The following is a 22201-nucleotide window of genomic DNA, read 5'->3' on the forward strand; positions in this document are numbered from 1 at the left end:
AGTACTGTGTGAGAACATTACCCTTTCTCAATAAGTGCTGAGGAATCCTCTTGAATTCTTTTTCTAGATTGATGTGTATTTCTTTTTAAAAAAATCTGAGAGAGCAACGATGCTTTTCTGGCAACTGTCTTTTTCTTTATTGTTTTCGTCCTTATTTGTTAACAAACAAATTTTTTCTGACAAATACTCGTTTGGAAATTAGTCACACTGTAAAAAATTCAGGATAAAATTACGAAACAAAGTTCCGGCACTCTACGTGCATGATAAACAAATTCTATTTTTATCGTAAAATATTATACCTTAATTTTTACAGTAATATTTATTTAATTAGAGTGATTCAGTGATTTTATGGTAATTATAACTGAAAAATTCCGATATATCAGTTTTAAACTGCTCCGGTAAAAATAATACCGTCACCCTGAGTGCCGGTACTTTTTACCGTAATTTCATCCCTAAGTTGACGTATTTATATCTGAGTTGACGTAATTTTATCCCTGAGTTATCCCTTGTCACCCTGAAGTTTTTACAGTACAGTGATATAAACGGATTTAATTACTCACTGTACTCAATGATGTGCAGATGGTGTTCAAATTTGACTATATTTGTTTCGGAGCTAGTTTGACTAATTTATGCTGAATTTTAAGAAATCTTTTATTTTTCTTCGCAGTGATGCTTCTAATGATACTGACGAGTTGAGAAAGTATACAGCACAGTTGATTTGCGTGTGCATACTAAGATGATTAAAAGCTTATTTAGAATTTTTCCCTTCTGTCTACACACCTTAAAGAATTGGGTTCGATCTGAAGAAAAAAAAAGCCTGTTAATTAAGACTACTTAATCATTTTCTATCTGATACAAACCCCTTCTTATTCCTTAATATTTCTGGAGAAATTTGTATATTTTCTGAAAAATTGACACACATTTTCCTTCAAATGAAACAAATATCAGGGGGTATCAGGAAATTTACTAAGTGCGCAACAGATAATGAACAATTTAAGCAAACTCTGTAATCGATCACGTTGATAATATTCTTAAGTCAATTTTAAATTTAATGATTCATAAATTGGAAACTAAATTATTTACAATTGTAAATTATTGTAAGCTGGATTCGATTTGCATGCGATCCGAAATAAAAAGTAATCAAAACAAGTATAATCTTTTAAGAAAAGTTGAATAAAAAACATATAAGCCTGTGTGATTCTCTGGCGAAACTTGAAGGTGTATCTAAAGATAGACATGCTCACTACAAATATTTTGGGATCAAATTACGGTAAAAAGTACCGGAACTCAGGGACTCGGTGCTTTTTACCAGAACATGCTACAGAGTCAAAAAAAATTAGATACCTTAATTTTTACGACAAAAATTACCGTAAAATCACTGATTTTATTAAATTAATATTACTGTAAAAATAATGACATAATATTTTACGGTGAAAAGCGGTTTTACCGATGATGCACCCTAAGTTCAAAGTGCTATAACTATAATTTTATATAGACTTTAACTTTTAACTATAACTTTATACTTTAAACTATAATTTTATCTAGACTGTTTTACAGTGCATCTCTTTCCTGTTCATTCATACAATCAAGCACATTTTATATTTTCAAAATCACTTTCCTTTGTAATATTTCGTTCGATTACATCGCAGTTTTTGTTTCTTCTAATCTCAAATATATTTTAAAAAATTGCATAAGAAAATAAAATTTTCTTCTGCAACTTTCTAAACTTAAAAATATTAAAAGCATAAGAAAATGTATGAAATGTATGTTTGTGTATGTAAACTTAAGCAATGTGTACGAAAAAAATTGCTTGATACGCTTTATTTAACTAAGAAAATATACATAATAGAGTACAGTAGTATTTAAATAAAGCAATTCATAATACTAAATCCTATTTCTTAATACTTTTCCAAAAATTCACTCCGAAATAAGTTAAAACATAAAACGTGTGTGAACTTGATGTTTAAGACATCAGAGGAAAAAAAAAAGTTTCGTAGCATCATTTTTGTTAATGAAAAAGCACTCTGTCAATGTCATGTTTACGCAAATACTTACGAAAAAAACAAGCTTTTTTTCAAGCAAGTAGTTTAATTTACATTGCATACATACCGATATAAATAATATTTAAAATATAATCATCTTAATTCAAGCACAGACAACAATGATGAAAAAATGCTGTTGTTGATGATATCGAAAAAAGTGAACTCATAATTATAACATTAATTCACTTAAATTGCGTTTTATTATTTGATTAAAAACTTTAGCCGTTTTAAAAATATACAAATTGGAAATAAATAGTCGACATGCTTCAAGCTTTCAAAAATAGGGACCCATTTTCAAGAATTGTCAGACGCGAAAAAAGGAATGAAACTTATTCACGTCCGTCAAACCTTGAAAATGGGAGTCTATTTTTGAGCGCTGAAAAATGTCACTATTAATTTCCAAATTGTATATTTTTGAAACGAATGAAGTTTTCAATCAAGCAATAAATTTAATTGGTTTTGATTGGTCCAAATTGGAGTTGCATTATCTTTTTTTTAAACGAAAAATAAATAAGTTGAAAAGTTCAAAACATACAAATTATATTTTTAAAAAAAACGTGTTTGAAATATATAATCATTTCAATATATATTTGAATATATATTCTGTGTCGCGACACAAAGTTTTTTGCATAATTTGAGTTATAAAGCGAAGGTCAGTTATGAATGCAATGTTAAACAAACTTTTTGTACTGTTTAAACTATAGAACCGTCAACATGAAAAAGTATTTCTTGAAACAAAAAGTTAAATAAATATAAAGAAAGAAATATGTCAACCAATGATGGCAACTGTCATCAAATATACACAAGTTTAGGAAGCTCCGACGCTTAAACTTCAGTAACCAGAAACAGGACCTGGTATGTATGTGAAATATGGTATATCTTCATATCCTAGAAAAAATATTACATCAAAAATCAAAACACTAAAATTCATATTGAGGCACAAAAAAACTATACAGTATGCATTATTTTTATCGTAATTTGAAAAAGCTTTAAAAAATTTTGAAAAATTTGAAGTACTCATGAAATTTTTAAAAAAAAACTTTGAGAAATAACTTTTCTTTATGAAACTTCCCAAGTTACTCTTAACTACATTTAATAACTTCAATCCTCTCACTCAGAAAAAATGTTTGGTCAAAACTATCAGAATATGATAAAATTCATTTTGCTTCTGGTTCTATGGGAACACCAAAAAGCTCGGTAATTTTTATCAAAGCGCTTTCATAATGATTTTGGTAAAATTAACCAAAAATATGGTTTAATAATGAGTGATAAAATTTGATAAATGTGGTAAAATTTGGTAACTTTATTATAATACATTAAATCATAGCATCAAAACCATTTTTTTGGATTAAAGTTATTTTTCAGTTTTGTACTACTAAATGTGTGGCAATAAAAACTATAGTTTTGAAAATCAAACTTTCTGGTAAGCCGTTAACATATGAATGGAAAAATTACCAAATGAATGGTTCTAAATACTGGATATTTTGGTTTTATTAACGATATTTATAGCTTTAAAACCAAAAATGTTATTATCATACAGTACGGTAATTTTACCAGAATTTTTTTAACAGAACTTTTTTCCCCGTGCTTAAATACATATTTTTGTTCAGAATTTGAAAACAGCATATATGTTGATTGTCTAAGATATTTAACGTATCTAGAAAATACCTTGAATTTTATAAAATATTTTTAACTTCTTTCAAAAGTGTAAGCTTATTTTAAATTAGTTTTAAACAAATTTTATATGTTTTTTTAAAAATAATCAGCAAAAATATTTGCACCAAAAACTCTAAAAATATTTAAAACTACTTTATAAATATGACATTTTTGATAATAACTATTGGGTGTGTGTAATTCAAGAAAAAAGTGAGGTGATTATGCCTAATCATGTGATCAAATTTCTTTGTTTACCTGTAATCGGCGTTACATGTGTGTGTCGAACTTGATCTGGTTCTGAATTAGCAAAATTGCCACGAATTGCCTACTATGAGGTCACTTGCAGGTATTCAATTGAACAAACATATCGATTTTTATATTTTAAATTGAACCGAATAAGTATATTTAAGGCTAAAAACTGATCTTTTTGTGACAAAACCGGGGTATACGGAACTTTTAATCCGGATAAAAGAAGGTTGAAACTACAACGATCTTCAGTTATACATAAGTGAAAAACAATTGTTAAAAACCTGCTCTCTCTCCTTTTTTGATAATTTTCTTAAATTTTCAAGCCCAGTGGTTCCTGAAAGGTGTTCCGCAGAACCCTGGGGATCCGTGGAAGGATTACAGGGGCTCCGGGAGTTAAATTTTTTTTTCTAACCTGTTAAGATTATATTTATATCCAATCAACATTTCCATATTTCATTTAATTTTGTTTGTTTATATGAAATTAGTTACGTAAAAGGCCAATGAAAAAATTTAGCAAAATTTTTACTAAAATATTTATTTTTAATAACGAAGGTATGGAAAGAATAGGGATTTTAAAAAAATTAATAAGTAATTCTCATCGAGCTTTTCAACTCAAAATAAGTAAAATTATTTTTAAAAATAATGAATTACATTTCCCTGATTATTATTCCCAATGTTTATAACATCTTTTTTTCTTTTTGAAATTTATTTTCAACAAACGCATAAACCAAGATTTCTTTTTCTCTCTCTTTTTTAATTATTATTAGTATATTTATAGCTGCTAATAAGCTTTTTTTTTTCATAACACCGGGGCTCCGCCGAAAGAAGCTAAACTACTTAGGGATCCGTAGCCAAAAAAAGTTGGGAACTACTGTTCTAACCAATAAATGATTATTTACATCGATCAAGAAATAGCCAATAATATATCGTTTTGTACTTACCTGGTGGATGGTACAAATATGCGGGATGAGCAACGCGTCCGTGTGGGACAAGTGGAGGTCCTGGCACGGCTAAAGGTGGATCAATACCTAAAAGAAAAAAAAAATAGATAGAAGAAAGTTATAAAATAGTATAAAGCTCTTGTCATGTAACGTTAATTGACAGAACCAGTTAAACATTTCTTGAGAAATTTTTTTAAAAGTATGACTTTTTGGGCCTTTAACTGCACAACTGCATTATAAAAAATTGTCGCCATTTGAATGAAACCAAAAAGGGTGGCAACTACTTAACACCAAAGTGGTGCTCCATACTTCACCAAAACCCAAGGATTGTTCCTGAAAAACTTAAAATGTTATTTTACACTACGTGGTGTAAAATAGTCGCCACCAACCACCATGTTTGTAATTCAGTAATGCTAAAATTTATAATTAGAATAAAATATGAATTTGTAAAGTTATTTTTATGCAAAAATATTAAGTAAGTGTCAGTAATTTAGGTTGCATACACATACACCAATTCTATTTATATTTAGTTAATTAGAGTTATTCTATGATTTTAAGGTAATTATTATTGTAAAAATTACGGTAAATCAGATTTTTTTTGTTCCGTAATATGTTTCGGTAGAAATGGATTTCATGATAAAAAAAATACCAACACCCTCAGTGTTGATACTTTTTACCTAATTTGATCAGAAATTTTAACTCTGCAACTCACATTTCACTAATGAACAGATTTCTTAACACGATTCTTACGCTTGGTGCGTATATGCGTACACATTTCATATAATTGTGTACCTTGCAATTCAAAATTTTTTCGACTGCTATTAAATAAAATAATAAAAAAATAATATATGCTTACTAAAACTTTTTTGCGTCGAATTATCTTTGGGTAAACGAATTTTATAATTGCGTAAAATTTTTTTTCCAGTCGGTAATAATAAGCAAGATATAAGATAGTTCCCGAGATAATAAACAAAAAATAAAATCAACATTAAGGAGTCCAAACTTTGGCCCACTCTCCTGAGAAAAATATTGGGAATATATTTACCATGTGCGGCTACCCCCTTTATTTTGGAGGTCGAAAGTCCAAAAACCATCGAAAAAAAAGGTATGTTTATTCAAAGAAAGTGCATTTTAGATTCTGATTTTGTAACTTAAAATATCGCCTGTACTAAGGTCAGCCAATTAAACCATTAAGATTGAGAACTAGAACGTGAATCATAAGATCAAAAGCTATTCAAGGTGGTCCATTTATTTATTTATTTGCACACTGTACAACACTTAAACTACTGCAATGGTAACTCAGGACAGCACATAATTTCTTATTTGCACTTTTTCAAATTGGCTTTTCTGTGTCTAGATTGATATTGGAGATGATCGATAGTGTTTATCATTTTCCCGACCTATCTAGGCATCTCTACTTGTCAAGATTTACTGCAGCTAAATTGTTATTTTCGGAATTTCAGAGTACTTTTAAGAGTCTTAGAGGTTTATTATATACAACTTTTAAATAAATTTTCACTACATTTATGTGAGTTGCTTTTCATCAGTTTTTTTATCAGTTTTCAACAATTCATCAGACTCAGAGCTGCTGAACTATGAATCTAAAGTAGAATGTAAAAAATATTCATAGATATTAATATTCTCATAGATATCAGCAATATTCTTGATGCTTGATATTAGCATAACAAATTTAGTTGAAATCAGATTAAAAATTCTAAGCAGCAATTATAATATTTTTTTCCTAGCTGTGAAAATCGCATTTCTTAAATTTAAGTAACTCATCTAAACAAGAAAAAAAACTATTTTATTAAAAGTTTTAAAAAAAATTCTTCTTGCTCGCTACTGAGATATACGGCTGCAACAGAGCTTAATATCAAAATCTTATTTATTTATGATGCTATTGCGTAAAATGAGAAAATAATTTCGAGTCACTCCTTACTTACCATCAGCATTTGGAGGTAATTGCATCAAAACGTACTCAGGAGTGTATTGTTCGCCTTTCTCTAAAGATCTGCTTACTTTGTTTGAAGCATGCTGAGGATAATGTGTAGAATGACCGGGATGGTTTGCCTATAAAATTAAACGGATGATGTTCAGTTTGAAAAGTATTACGCAAAATTCTTCGGTACTTATAAATTTCTTTTTTGTTTTAGACAGTTAGACAATGGTACAGCAGGGCATCAAAACAACTCCGAATGACTTAAAATTATTCCAGAAAATTCAAGTTATGCAAGTCCCGCAGTGGACTGATCGTTAAGACACGGTTCCCAGAAGATCACCGAAGTCAAGCATCACTGGCTGCGGTCAGTGTGCGGGTGGGTGACCACTTGGATCAGGCTGCGTAGGGACCGAGGGTGTGCGGTATTGATCCTCGTTAAACTGTTCTACCGTAAAGTGCTCGACTTCGCGCGCAGGTCGTCGGGCTACCGAAGCGGGGGTGCCATCCCCTCCGCAGAGGATCAAAATTGTGATGGCATGCCTTCGAATCATCCTCCGGGATGTTTCCCAGACCGTCGCCAATAGCCCATTGTGCAGCTCTAGTGCGACGTAAATTAACAACAACAACATCAATCAAGTTATGCAAACTTGAAATATTTTATTGACCCTCAGTGGCTGAGTGGCAGCGCTCCCGTGCGACAGGTCCTGGATTCGATCCTCGAGCCGGGCAAGGTTGACTCAGTCCTTCATCCCTTCAGTGGGTCTATAAATGAGTACCAAGCATGCATGGGAACTAAACACTGGGAGTTCCGAGTTCGGCTGACCATCTGACCTCCTGCACTCCAAAGCCCAAGATCAAGAAAACTGAGATGGGTACAGTAGGCCTTGGCTCTTTATGGGCTGTCGCGTCACTGAGTTAAGTTTTTTTTAAAAATATATTATTACTAGTCATATTTTAAAAAGTTGTCGCAAATTTTTTTTAAAAAAATATTAAAATAGATTTTAATGTTAGAACTAGTTTTTATTAGAGTTCTTTTTTATTAAAATTTCAAGAAACGATTAAGGATCATTTTTGTAGTTAAAGTTTTAAAAAAAATCCATTTATGTTTTCAAAGCTATTTTTAATCTTCTAAAAACATACTTCAGTTTCTATGTGTTCTCGAAATGGTTTCATATTTTTATCTTTTGATAGAATATAAATAACATACTGTTTACTATTTCTCTTTTAGATACCTTTCTTGAAATATTTTATTTTGGCTGCGAATTTAATGTTGTTAATATCTGTTTCAAAATCACGCAATCGGTTTATAGGATAAATTAATTACTTATAGGATAGCACGGAAAATCACCGAAAGCACTAAAAACAAATTCCCAATGGAATAGTTTTAATCCATAAACTGCATTTCGTTAAAAGGAACAAAAATTTCTCATGAATTTTGTAAAGACTTGGCACTAAAATATATTAGCTTAAACTCTAAGTAATAGATGGCAGCATAATGCTTGATATCATAGTATTTAATGTCATTTAAAACATATTCTTGATGCTTATGTTTCGCTTCATAGACATAAATGAAATTATTTAAAAGTGTTTACAAAAATTAAAATACAGTTTTGCGTTTTAAGAAACAAGAAAATCTTTCATGGACATTTCAAACAATTTTTACGTGTAAAGCTGCAAAAATATTATTTATTTGTTTATTTTCACGAAACTAATATCAACTCATTTTAGAATAAAGAAAATAATTCGAAATATACCTCTGTAGATTTGAATGATCCTGGATGGTTTGGAGCAGGTATGAAATTTCTGAAGCGTCTGACACCAGCGGCACCTCTTCCTCGTCCTCTGAATGCAGGTACTCGATGAATCAGACCACCTCTCCTTAAATAGCAAATATAATTATTGAAGAAATTACACGAGTATGCACGGATATTAAACAATTTTGTGTTCTATTTATAAATAATAACAATTATTTAATTAAACAGGATAATTTTTCTACATCTCACGTCAAAGTTGCTCCTTTTAGTTAAATGCAATATCATCCCGAATCTGGATTTATTTAATTCTGAAATTTGTTATTAAATATTTACTTGCAACTCTCATAATCTGAATTATTTCTAAGTTAATTTATAAAAGGATCTGAAAAATACGTGACACAAACACGAAGGAAAAAAAAACTCTGTAAAATTATCATACTGTATGGTAATGGCATTTCTGGTAAAAAAAAAAAAAACATAATGGCGGTTCCCCAAACTAAAATATATGCAATTTAAATACCAAATGAATATACCATTCATTTGGTAATTTTTTTTATAAGATAACGGTTTACTGGAAATTCCGGTTTTTAACATTTTAGTTCTAAATACCACACCGTTTAATAAAAAATGCAAAACTGAAAAATAAATTTAACCGAATAATTTTTTTTATGCTATGCTCTAAAGTATGGTGAAAACACAACCAAATGTTACCATATTTACTAAATTTTATCATAGATTATCAAACCATATTTTATTATTAATTCTTCCAAATCATTACCCAAGCACTACTATTCCCATAAGAGCCAGAAAAAAGGTAAAATTTACCATATTCCGGTAGTTTGGACCATTCTTTATACTTCAGTACAATTTACAGAACCCCTATTTAATGTCTGAGATATAGGAGAACATTTCAAATGCGTGAAAATAATGTTACTTTAATTTTAAAGTTCCAATTTAATTTATTACTTACCCCCTAATAACAATGCTAGCATATGGTAAAACTATCAGATAAATATGGTAAAACTACCAGAGTAAGATAAAAATTTATCATGTTTCTGTCTCTATGGAAACGCCAAAAAAAATAACTTGGGGATTATTATCGAAGCGCTTTGGTAATGATTTTGGTAAAATGCACAATAAAATATAGTTTTTTAGTGTGTGGGAAAGTTTACTAAATGCAATTACATTTCGTGATTTTACCATGATGTTGTAAAACATGGCATAAAAACCATTTAACCGATAAAATTTACTTTTCAGTTTTGCATTTTTTACTAAATGTATAGATATAAGAGCTATAATTTTCAAAACCAGAATCTTCGGTAAACTGTTAAGCCAAATGAATGGTTTAAATATCTTATTTTGGATTTTATTAACCAGAATTATAGGTTTTTTAAACCAAAAATGTCCTTACCGTAAAGAATAGTAATTTAATTAGGATTTCTTTTTCTCCAAAAAAAAATACATTCACGTACGCTACCTATTTAGAGTATCTCTAATAATGTTTCTCAATTACTAATTTTTTAAATCTAAATGAAATAACTTACAAAAATATAATCTTTCTATGTTATTTTTCCCGTAAAAATAGAGAGAGAAAAAAAACCATTATACATTTATTTTTACGATTAACTGAAAAGGCTTAAGGCATTCCGCAATCACGGCCCTTAATATATATTTTTAGAGTCATGATAACAAGGGAGTTTGAAAGGATAGGTACACTGTAAAAATTTTCGGATCAAATTATGGTGTAAAGTATCAGCACTTTTGGGTGCATCATCCTTAAAATTCATTTTACCGAAAATTCATTTTTACTGTAAAATATTATACCGCAATTTTTTCAGTAATATATTAATTAAGTTTGAGTTAGTCAGTGATTTTACGGTAATTTTTACTGTAAAAAATACGGTATATCATATTTTAATTCCGTAGCATGTTCTAGTATAAATGGAGTTTACGGTAAAGAGTACCGGCACTCTGAATGCCAGTACTTCTTACCATTCTTTTTTACGCCTTTTTACCATTTAAATTTGATTCGGAATTTTTTACAGTGTATATCAAGTGTCGTTAAAGTGATTAAAAATATGAACCGTATCAAAATGTCACAATTATTAACGTGGGAGGTGGAGTTTTAATATAACTTGTTTAATTACCGAAGAGAAAGTAGAAGGTGATTATTCAAAAAAAAAACCCTTCAATTTATCATCCAACAACTAAATCTAACAATTTTTTTCATATTGCCTTCCTCCTTAATGAGTCGTCAGTTTTAGATAACATTTTTAATTATTTAAACAATAATTTGCTACTCCTCTGTTTATATTGTTCAACTTATTTTTGGTAGGAATTCTGAAAGAGTATAAGAGACTATTGTTGGTATGAATTCTGAAAGAGTATAAGAGGATGTCACTATTGTGCAACTAGCTAATCTATGCTAGGTATTACCAAAGTAGAAATGAGTGAAATGTGTGTTACATTAATAAAACTATATTTCTCGCCATTGATAGGATTTATTGTGATTGCTGCGTGACATTTGAAAGCTCTTCTTTGTCGAACTTTAAAAATTGATTTAGGTAATCTATATTCCATTTAAAATCGTAATTTATTATAGGAATTCTTACGGATTAAATGAATGAATTCGTACTGATTGAATTAATTCTTACCCAGGACATGGTGCAAAAGGTAAATGTGCGTTATAAGGATCAAATCCGGGAGGAGGTGCTCCGTAAAGAAATGGCGCAGGTACTGCGGGTGCTGGTTGATTCGGTCTGGAATGACATTTTGGGCGTGTTACGCGATCTGCTGGTTTCGCCCATGTCACTTCTATGATACTTCCATCAATGTCAATATCTAACAGAAAACAACATTCATATTTCATTTATTGGAAAACAACTTTTATCAAACAAATTAAATTTCTGAATATAAAAAGAAAACATTCATTATTTAACGTTAAACAGAAATTCTCCAACCATAACCAAGAGCTTAGCCAGTTTTTTGGGGGTCAGCCTGACAGATGTCATATACCTTGCTTTAGGTGGTATGCCTCTCTCCATAGCTCGACACCTCAATCAACGAGAGGACTTTCAGCTTTGACAGATTTATCTTGCAATCTACTGCTTTTTACACACTGGTTGCTTAATCTTCTCTCCTTAACAGTTGCTTGATTTACAGCTTTTTACACACTGGTTGTTTAATCTTAACTCCTTAATAGTTGTGCGATTTACTGCTTTTTTACACTCTGTTTGATCGTCTCTCCTTAATAGTTGAGCGATTCACTGCTTTTTACACTCTGGATGTTTAATCGGATTCGGGTTCCACGCTCTTATCTTCCACGATATGTCAAATCCGAAAATAGTAACAACTACTCTACACCAAATTGGTGAAGTGAAACACCATAAAATAACTCTTGGTTCTTGGTCTTCACTTCATCAAGAACAAAGAATAGTTCCTAGTGTAGAGAAAAAAAAACACAAAGAAGGTTCTTTTTTACTATTTGTTGTAAAGTAGCGCCACAAATTTCGCTATTCAATAACAATAAAATTTATAACAATAAGTTCGGGCGCACATAAGAGTCATTAAAATTATTTTAACGATACAAATGTAAAGTAAGAATCATTAATTTAGAATGCAAATATACTCTAATTCTTAAAATAAAATTAGTTAGTTGATCAAACATACGCACAACACAGAGTGAATGTTCAGATGAATTCTAATTAAGCTTAAAAAAAGCGAATAGAAATTAAATATAATTAAATTATTTACAACAATTAAAAAATTTATGCAAAGTTGCTTATAAGAACATATTTATCTTTATTGTACATCTAATATTATTCATGTTTTTGTAACTTATAACTTATTTCTAATTAACTTCTGGTTACGTGGAATGTTCTGCAGCGTACAAAACAAACTTTTACCATCTCGTGCTCGATTGTAAACAATCTACTGTTGGCATCTGACAGCTTCCAAATGTACGGAGTCAAATTACTTTGTTATTTATTAATTTAATTTTCGCATTTAAAAAATATTTTTGAAAATCTAGATGCAAAACTACTGTTTCTCTTGATTTTCACCCAAATTTAGATTTTAATAACTTGCTTACGTTTAAAAAAACATAACTAAATATTATAATATTTAAACTTGTTAGCATAAAACAAAACATTTTAGACCAATTTTTATATTAATTAATCTTTATTTAATCCATTAATAATAATCAATTAATGCGTATTATGCATTAATTTCTAGTTGATTTCTTGACATTGAGTAAAAGAATCATTGAAAAAATGCGATTTGCGTATAAATGGTTAAAAAGTTTTATTTTTAGCCTCATGAAACAATCATACTTAATTTGGGGCTGACAAATATATTGTAATTAAAATTGAATTTTGGATTTTTCTCCCTTTTATTAACAGCTTTTTCTTCCATGTATTTTTCAGCAAATTTATTCTATTAAGACACTTCTTCTTTTAGGATAAAATTTTATATCATGATTTGTGATTAATTTCGTACTTTTAGTATGCTTTGCAATTGATTTCCCCCCTCGTTTTTGCGTATTTGTTTCTCTAATTTTCCATTTTGAATTTATAATTTATTTATTAATTTATTTTACAATAAAAAAGAGTTGTGTAATGGGATACCTGCAAGTGACGTACTGTGGTTTTCTCGATGGGTTGCTTACGTTCGCAACTGTTCTTTCCTTTCTATTTCGAGTACGCCAAGCCCATCAAGTATCAATTCCCTTAAATGATACATTCTATATTCTTTCACACAGATTCATTCGCAAAGATTCATTCACAAAAATTCTTTCACAAAGATTTCCATTATTTCACTATATATTTCTTACTTAACATAAAGACAGGCATGAAGCCATGAGGAACAAACTAATTACGCATGGAAGTTGCCAAGTGCACAAAATAAAAATGCCTCACGGTTACAATAAAATGCATAAACAAATAATAAATATAAGTTAAGTAAAAGACGTGGACGAGAAAAAATTCCATTTGAACAAATTTGATGTGTGATATGGCAATGTATTTAATTAACTTCAACTTAATTAACATTCTAACTTATGTGGAGAAATTAAGCCTAACTTTCACACGCCATTTTGCTTATAAACGATCAGCTGGTGCTGACGTCATAGGTCATATTTGTGCGAGTCAATAACCTTCTTCTTTTTCTTAAATTGCAAGTACCAGATTAACAAGAAAAAATATTTTTTTGTTTTAATAATATATACACAAATGGATTCATATAATTCGATAACTTTAATTAAGTATTTTAATATAAACTGTTAATAACTTAACTATAAATGAATGTGCTTTTAAACTGTAATAATTAAAATAACAGAAACTGCAGCTATGATCATATTTTCTACTATTTTATCGTCTGTTTCTTCATTGATTTTAGCAATGCTGTTTTGATATTTTAGCTTTTCAATAAGTACTGATTATAGAACAATTAAGTTTTCGTTTTCGTTTTTCAACTAAAATCATAATTTTTCTTAACGTTTAAATTATACAACTGAGTAAAAAAATGATTAGATAAGAAAAAATAAGAAAAAAATTTATCGAAATTAAATTTGTTTCAATTCATAAAATAATAATTAGTGAAAGTTCGTAAATATTTTTATCGTTCTTAAATATGACTAAATCCTATTAAAAATCTCATACAGTTATACTTTGTAATTGAAAATATACTAACTTATATCCCTTACTGTTTAATTTTTCAAGAGCCACCTCGGCGTCTTCTCTGGATTTATAGTGAACGAATGAAAAGTCTCTCAGTTTTTTCACTTTTTCAACTTTTAACTCGTTCTGAAGAGAGAAAATGTCTTTGATCTTTTCTTCTGTTGTACTCATCATCAAATTTCTTACATACAATATTGTCACCTGAAACAAAACAAGTGTTAAAAAGTTGAGGGTTGCCCATGAGTGAACCGTTAACCAAATTCTTAATCTATTGAAATCTTGTCCGAAATATTGTCGTTAGGTATTACACATTAGAGATAGTAATTTAATATTTAAGATAGAAAGCTAAAAATTAATTATCAACTGGAGACGAAGCGTTATCGAGGTCAACCACAGATGAATTTTTATTTTTTATAGCAATTAAATGCTCATTTGCGATAACGTACATTTGTCATAAAAAATTTGTAGTTGTGATTAATCACAAAAATATGTAGTTTTTGAGTATTAAATTATTAAAAAAACCTTATTTAGGCTTAGTACATATAAATAATGGAAACTCGAATTTTATTTATATTTATTAGCCAATAGCATAATAACTTAAATAACAGCATAAACATAAAAATGGGTTGAATTTGATGAAGAAGAAAATATATAACTGAAAACTAAATAACTAGTTAGTATAATCAAAATTACTAAAACGTATTATTGAAGCGTCTAGATAGTTATCATAAAGGAATTTAGTCATAAAGTAACCATCACTAATCAGTAAGAGATCTGCCACTTAATCTCAAAGATTAATATCTTTAATTTTAAAAACTGAAAAATGCAGAAGACGCCATTTGTTTTATTTCATGGATATTTTAATAAATATACATGCACATGTGAATAATTCAAATTTTGTCACATTGCTTAATACACACGGACTTATTGCAATTTTTAAATAATTTAATAAATGAAAAACAGGTTACAAGAAGTGTTTCCGTTGATATAAATTGTAATTAGAAAATATCGTAGTTATTAAAAAGGTAAAGATTATTTAAAGAACTATACTCAGTACTACTTACTAGTAAGCTAATCAAGTTCTAATATCAGTTTCAGATTTTATGATTTGCAGAGAGAATCATTTTTATAAATATTCATATTTCTTTTATATGTATTAAGGTTTTAATGTCCCTAAATATTAAAGCTTATACAAAGTTTATATGATTCGTTTTATTCACAGAGAAATATATAAAGAGTTTCCACTAAAATGTTAGAGCATATAAAATCGTGAAGCGTTTTTATTATTATTTTTCTTAATACACTGTAAAATGGAGACCCTAGCTCAAACGATTATATCACCATGATGTGGTAAAAAGCTTTATTTCTAGTTAGATTGACAAATTTATCGTTTTCTTTTACAATTTTCATTTCTAACTATATATAAAAATCCAATGATGGTGTCGCACCAGCCAATGAAATCTAAGGTATCACGTGACAGTACGAAAGAAGTAGCCAATCCAAGCGAGGATACAGTTTTAAGCCAATCAGAAAAGAGAACGCATTCGCGTCAAAGCTTTTTGTTGATTTACTTTGAGTGGGTTTTTGCTGATTACATCTCATCTTATCTTATCATTCTTATGCCTATCCAGTGATTGATATCTTTTAATGTTTACATTTTTGTTGTTTGCTATTATAAAGCTTACTGAGGCTTGCTTACCTTAAAATGGTTAAATTTTAAATCACATTTATTTATTCAACTCATTTCAATCATTTGGAATTTCAGTATAATGTCTGACAGGACAGATCGCGATCGAGAATATCGCAGACAGCGGAGATTGGATCCCACGTTTCGTCAAAATGAACAAGAGCGTCGAAGAATAAATCGACAAAATAATCGAGAGCTTACTAATGCCCGCCAAAGAGAAAATCGAAGTAGGGCAGCTAATCGTCTTCGAGAAATAGATGAAAATCAGTATTTGGGAGAATCGTACAGTCGTACTTATGCTCTGCCGCGCATTTATATCCTTATATAAATGTATTAAAATTTGTTTGCGAAGCAAACAAAAAAGAATTGCGTAGCAATACTCGGGGGTTGGCGAGCGGTAGCGAGCAGGGGGCGGAGCCCCCTAGTAAATTTATAAAGTTCTCTAGAATCGTTTGGTTTGTTTCATTTTTGTTCTATGAAATGTTCAGATGTCGTGTGTTTGTGAAGACAAAAGTACATTTTGTAAAGTAAATTATGATTTATTTTAAATATTTTATATTCACACTATTTTTCTTGATTATTAAGTTTTATATTAAGTTTATTTATTAAGTTTTCATTTAGTTCTATCAGAATCATTGATAGAGTAGGACGCCATTTTTTTTCAGCAGCAAATAAGAAGCAAAATATTCCTAAGAAAAAGAGAGAAGAACGTCAAAAAACGACCCTGGAAATTGGTAAATCAATTGGAAACAGATCGCGCCCAACATTTGAAGAACAATTCCTCAATAATTTATTCCTTTCCATTATCAACGAACTTGCATCTGATAACTTCCGATTTCGTGATCACATACTATTAAAGATGTGTGTATTAAGGTAAAATCATTTTTTTTTTGTCTTCAATTCGTTATAAATTAAAGGAAAGTTATTTAAGTCCACATTGCTTACTTCATTCCAAAGAATAAATGTGATTTCAGAAGTGCAGAACTGTAATAGTCATAAAATATTCTTCTTCTTTATAGAATAGTATATATATTTCTGTATCTATATAATTCGGAAAACAACAATAAAGAATCATCCGTATTGCTTCAAATAGCATCATTTGTGTCGATTATTAATAAATTTTTTTCGTTTTCTTCGTAAGTATTTTATTAATTTTGAATGATTAATTTTAACTAGAATTCAGCTATTCTGTTTTTAAGTTACATATTGAAATTCATATCGAGATCTTACAATTATAAAATTGTATTTTGTAGTTTGTCATCTTAAAGTAATGAAAGAATAATCTATATATATATTTTTTGAGAACAAAATTTTCAAGCAAAGAACATTTCATTTTGGATACTCTGGGTTTATAAAGCAGGTAAGTGTTATGATTTTTATTAAAAAATGTACTAGTAAACAATTTTTTTTTTCTAATTTGATGATAGTTCTCTACAGAATGATTTGAAAAAGTTTTGATTTAAAGTTAATAACCAAAATATATGAACAGTCCTTATCCTTTTCACTGTAAATGTTTTCAATTGTTATCATATTTATGTTCAATGGCGTTGATAAAGGGAGAAAGTTATGTTCTATTTCAATAGAAAAGCTTTGATAAAATGGAAGAGAAAGATATAACTCTCAGTTAAAAAGGAAGGATTTAAAGCTTTTGTTAATAAGTATCTTTATCTAATTCTTTCTTTATAAAGAATATACTTATCTTATCATTTTTTGAATTGAACGGATTCAACAAATCTTATATTTTAAAATGCTAAAATTATCAATTGTTTTTATAATGGACAATAATTTTAAAGAAAAGTTAGATACAACCAGTAATCTTAATTATAAAGTTGAATAATGATTTGCTTTAGCAGATAATAACATTATGAAGAAAAATTACTTTTAACATACCATTTTAGTGATAGTAATCTCTTACTTACCGTAGTTTCCGTACTTACTTACCGTAGTTTCACTTTTAGAAAAAAAAATGCTCAGTTTTTTTTTAAAGTTGTTTCTCTGATTGTGCAAAAATAATAAAATTCCGCATTTAAATTTTTTAAGAAATATTGAAAAAAAAATTAAATGTTTTTTTTTTTTTTTTTTTTTTTTTTACAACTTAGAATATTTTTCCAATTGATTAATTTTCCCTTTTTACGTTCAAAAAGAATTCTTTAAATTGAGAAAGGAAGCACTACTTAATGAGAATATTATTCCATAAATTAAAATTTTTCCCTGTTATTTAACTATTTTCAACTTTAAATTCTTGTTGCTGAAAAAAATGAGACATATTTAGATACTCTTGGGTAGCATATTAGTTTAAAGAGATAAATTGAACTTTAAAAGCACGTTATAAAATATACCTTTCGTCGAAAATTTAATCGCACAGTTTTTTTTTTCTTCTTTTTTTTTTCTTTTGAAACTCACTCTAGGAAGTAACGATTTAAGGGCGTTACAATCGATTTTGCCTTTTTATTTAATTAATTTTTATTTTGATTAATATATTAAGAACTTTAGCTACAAATACTATTATTTTAAGAACAGTAGTTTTTCCATTCATACAGTAATGGTTTACCGGAAATTCTGATTTTTAAAACTACAGTACTTATTACCACACATTTAGTAAAAAATAAAAAGCAAGTTTTACGGAAAAAATTGTTTTTGTGCCAGGGTCTAAGATATCATGATAAAATTACCAAATTTTACCACATTTACCAAATTTTATCACATTTTATAGAACCATTTTTTACTGCTAATTTTACCAGAATCTTTATCGGAAAAAAATTACCAAGTATTTTAGTGTTTCCATAAAGCCAGAAGCACAGTAAAGTTTACCATATTCTTTAATTTTTACCAGAATATAGATATGATATATTCTGGTAGTTTAACAGAATTTTTAGACCGTGCTTTTTTTCTTAGTGTAGTTAACACATTAAAAGGCATAGTTAGTTCGCTTTAAATTATTATTTGAAACCTGTAATCGCCATTTATAAATAACCATAACTGCACCATCATCTTCACAAAATAAAGGGAAAAAATATAACATATCTATAACATTCTCAATGTTCATTAATATTAAAAATGATGAAATTTCAAATTTCCATCAGCATGACCAGCCCATAACAGGCCAGAACAGCCCCAACTAGACCATATTTGGCTCGATCAGACACTATAGGTAACTCCATTTATTGAGTTCGATGACTTTAAGATTGATGTAAGTTGTCTTTTAGTTGAAATTGGAATTCTAAATTAGTGGAGTATAAATTTGATAAGAGTGTTTTGCTATTTCAGAAATTAAATAATGCTTAGAAGTTAGAAAAGAGGTAAAAAAGAGTAAAGTTTTAAAAAAATCTGCACTAATCTAAGGTGAAATAAGATAACTGTGTTATGAGGTCACTGTAATCACGGTTATTCATGGGGTTTTACTCCCTTTGTAAAGGCATATTTAGTCTGCAAACAATTGAACGTATCAGATAGCGATTTGTACATAGTTTCAACAACCGTAAAAGAATGATATTTCTTTTTGGGTGATAACGACGTTTATCGGGAAACGCCTGGCTAAGAAAGACGATAAAGTTAGATTTTGACTTTTTTTAATACTTCAGTTATGTTTATTTGCTGTATTTTTTGCAGTTAAATTAACGGGTTTATAAAGTTACCGTTCTTTATTATTTCAATATCTAATTTAAGATAATATGTTTAAAAACAAAACGTTAAAACAATACGTCTAATTTAAAACAATAATAAATTAAAAAAAGGTATTTGGATGTTTTCTTTACTTTTAGTTTTTCGGTTTTAGAACAGTTTTTCGGAACAAAAGATAAAAAAAAAATTTTAAATAAAGAAAACTCCTATATTTCTCATGTATCTTTAATTTCGTTTAAATTGTTTTGCGAAAATTTAATATATTTAGAACAAGAATTTAATTGTTAAACCAGATAGACCCCAAAACGAGTAGTATTGTATAAGCTGAATGTATGGTAATATTTTATAATACATTTTAGTGAACTTGTAAGTAAAAAAATGAAGCGGTTAAAGTTGTTGCATTTTTATTTTGTTTTCCTATCCACGAAAACAATAGATAAAATAAACCCATTGACAATAAATAACACAAATGTGGGAAATTAAAAATAAATGTTTATTTCATAGATATATCTCAACACAATTTCGATATACAAAGAAATAATATATATATATATATATATATATATATATATATATATATATATATATATATATATATATATATATATATATATATATATATATATATATATATATATATATATATATATATATATATATATAATGTCGTTGTAGATATTGAACAACCGAGACTCAATTTTGAGTTTACGACTACCAATGTTCTACTCCGTAACCTTGTAATTTTGAACTCATTCCAGAAGACAAGGGAATTCATGGATTGGGAGAAATTTACCTTCGTAGAGGACGTTTTGATGAAATCAAACCACATTTGCGTTAGATGGAGAGGATAACCACGAAAACCTCCCACGATTAGTCTAGTGGCAAGGCGACTCTAACCTATGATCTATCTACCACTGAGAATATTTTACGCCAGTACTGCGGCCAGTGCGAGCCGGGTGCAGAATTCGTTTCGAATAGCCGTCGCTTGAATTTGAACCTTGTCACCTTATTGGGAAGTGAGCGCTCTATCCTTTGAGTCACCGCGCATTCCGAATGAGCATTTCTAAAAATTAATAATCGCGTAAACATCCAGTTGACTTTCGTTGCCAAGTAATATGAAGCCTGTTATATTGTTATTCGGAAAAAAGACTCATCAGCAATTTTGGCAACGCTTTTGCAATATTTCAAGAAATTTTCCAGTAATTATTACATTGATATTATTCAATTCTAATTAAATTCATATTGTTCAATTTGCTTAAAAATATATATATATGGGAAAAATTCTGGTAAATTTACCGTACTGTATAATTAAAAAACAACAGCATAATTTTGATTACCAAAATGAAATGTTTATTGTGTACGCTTTATTTGCTTAGGCTTATAAGAATTTTAACAATCAATACATTATAATTAATAATTTTAAGCAATAACATAATTAAAAATTAATTAGTATCAGTAACTAAAAAAAATTAATTCTAATCATTCAGCATAAATATAAAGCATTTAATAAAACTTAATACTTTTTCAGAAAAATGTTCAATGTTACAAGAAAAGCCGAAACTATTAACCGATGTTGCTGCCTTAAACCATAATACCGTACACATTTCCTGCAATTCTCATACAATGCTATATATATATATAAAATAAACGTGTTTTATTTTAAATTAGACCATTTTATTCCTTAATCAATCTCCCACGGAGAAAAAAATTCTGGTAAAATTACCGTATTTTACGGTAATAACATTTCTGGTAAACAAAACCTACGGTATTTAAACTATTCATTTGGTAATTTTTTCATCCCTATTGTAACCCTATTGTCTTATAAGCACGCATTTAGTAAAAAATACAAAAATGAAAAGTAAATCAGAAAATAATTCAGAATAAATGCTTCAAGATTATTAATTCTCTAAATATAAATAATTCAAGTATAACTACTACCAATATACATACAAGAATTAATCTATTACCACTTCTCCAAAATGTATTTCTTCGTATTTTACTTTATTTACACAACAATAAATTAATATGCAAATTAAAAACTAATGTGTCTGAAAGGAGACCAACTGAAATATATGAGATTACAAAAGAAATTTCACGAAAATAGTTCTTTTACTTAGCACCTAAATTATATAATAAATTACCATTTCAGTTGCAAAATATCCAAATATATTCTTCTTTTAAGCTTGCTTTATTTCAATTTGTGATGAACATTGCCGATTTGGACCTCTATTTTTCACTTTAAAGGAAGCATTTGATTTTTTATACCAATCTTGTGAAAATCCAAATGAATTTCTTATGTTACCTTTGTTATTTTTTTTTAATATGGTTTCATGTTTTTTTTAATTTTTTTTTATTTCTATTTTACATTTATGGTATTACCTACCTTTGTCGCCTGGACCGGATTTTCCTCTTGGCGACGAATATATATCCTTTGTATCTATGTGTTTGCTTTTGTACCCAATAAAGTTTTTGTTTGTTAAAAAAAATAATAATAATTTATCGAATAAAGGATTTTTATGCCATGCTCAAAAGTATCATAATAAAATTACCAATTCTTACCACATTTACCAAATTTTATCACATATTATAATAACGTATTTTATAGTTAATTTTACCGAAATCATTACCAAATCATTA

At 28.6% G+C, this 22201-nt stretch overlaps 1 protein-coding gene across 1 annotated transcript in view; it reads right to left on the reverse strand.

The window, feature by feature from the left end:
* Window positions 1-1806: 1806 nt before the first annotated feature.
* Window positions 1807-22201, reverse strand: part of LOC107444460 (RNA-binding protein 47) — a 28748-nt gene continuing 8353 nt past the window's right edge. Inside the window, exons 2-7 of the mRNA XM_016058604.4 lie at window positions 14283-14457; window positions 11236-11422; window positions 8582-8705; window positions 6832-6958; window positions 4889-4975; window positions 1807-2930 (exon numbers count right to left, since the gene is read on the reverse strand). Coding sequence (XP_015914090.1) covers window positions 2875-2930; window positions 4889-4975; window positions 6832-6958; window positions 8582-8705; window positions 11236-11422; window positions 14283-14457 — 756 coding nt within the window. The 3' untranslated portion in view covers window positions 1807-2874. The remainder of the gene's footprint in view (window positions 2931-4888; window positions 4976-6831; window positions 6959-8581; window positions 8706-11235; window positions 11423-14282; window positions 14458-22201) is intronic.

Source organism: Parasteatoda tepidariorum, chromosome 4 (genome assembly GCF_982258835.1).
Source record: "Parasteatoda tepidariorum strain Cologne lab strain chromosome 4, Ptep-v5.0, whole genome shotgun sequence".
Taxonomy (NCBI): Eukaryota; Metazoa; Arthropoda; class Arachnida; order Araneae; family Theridiidae; genus Parasteatoda; species Parasteatoda tepidariorum.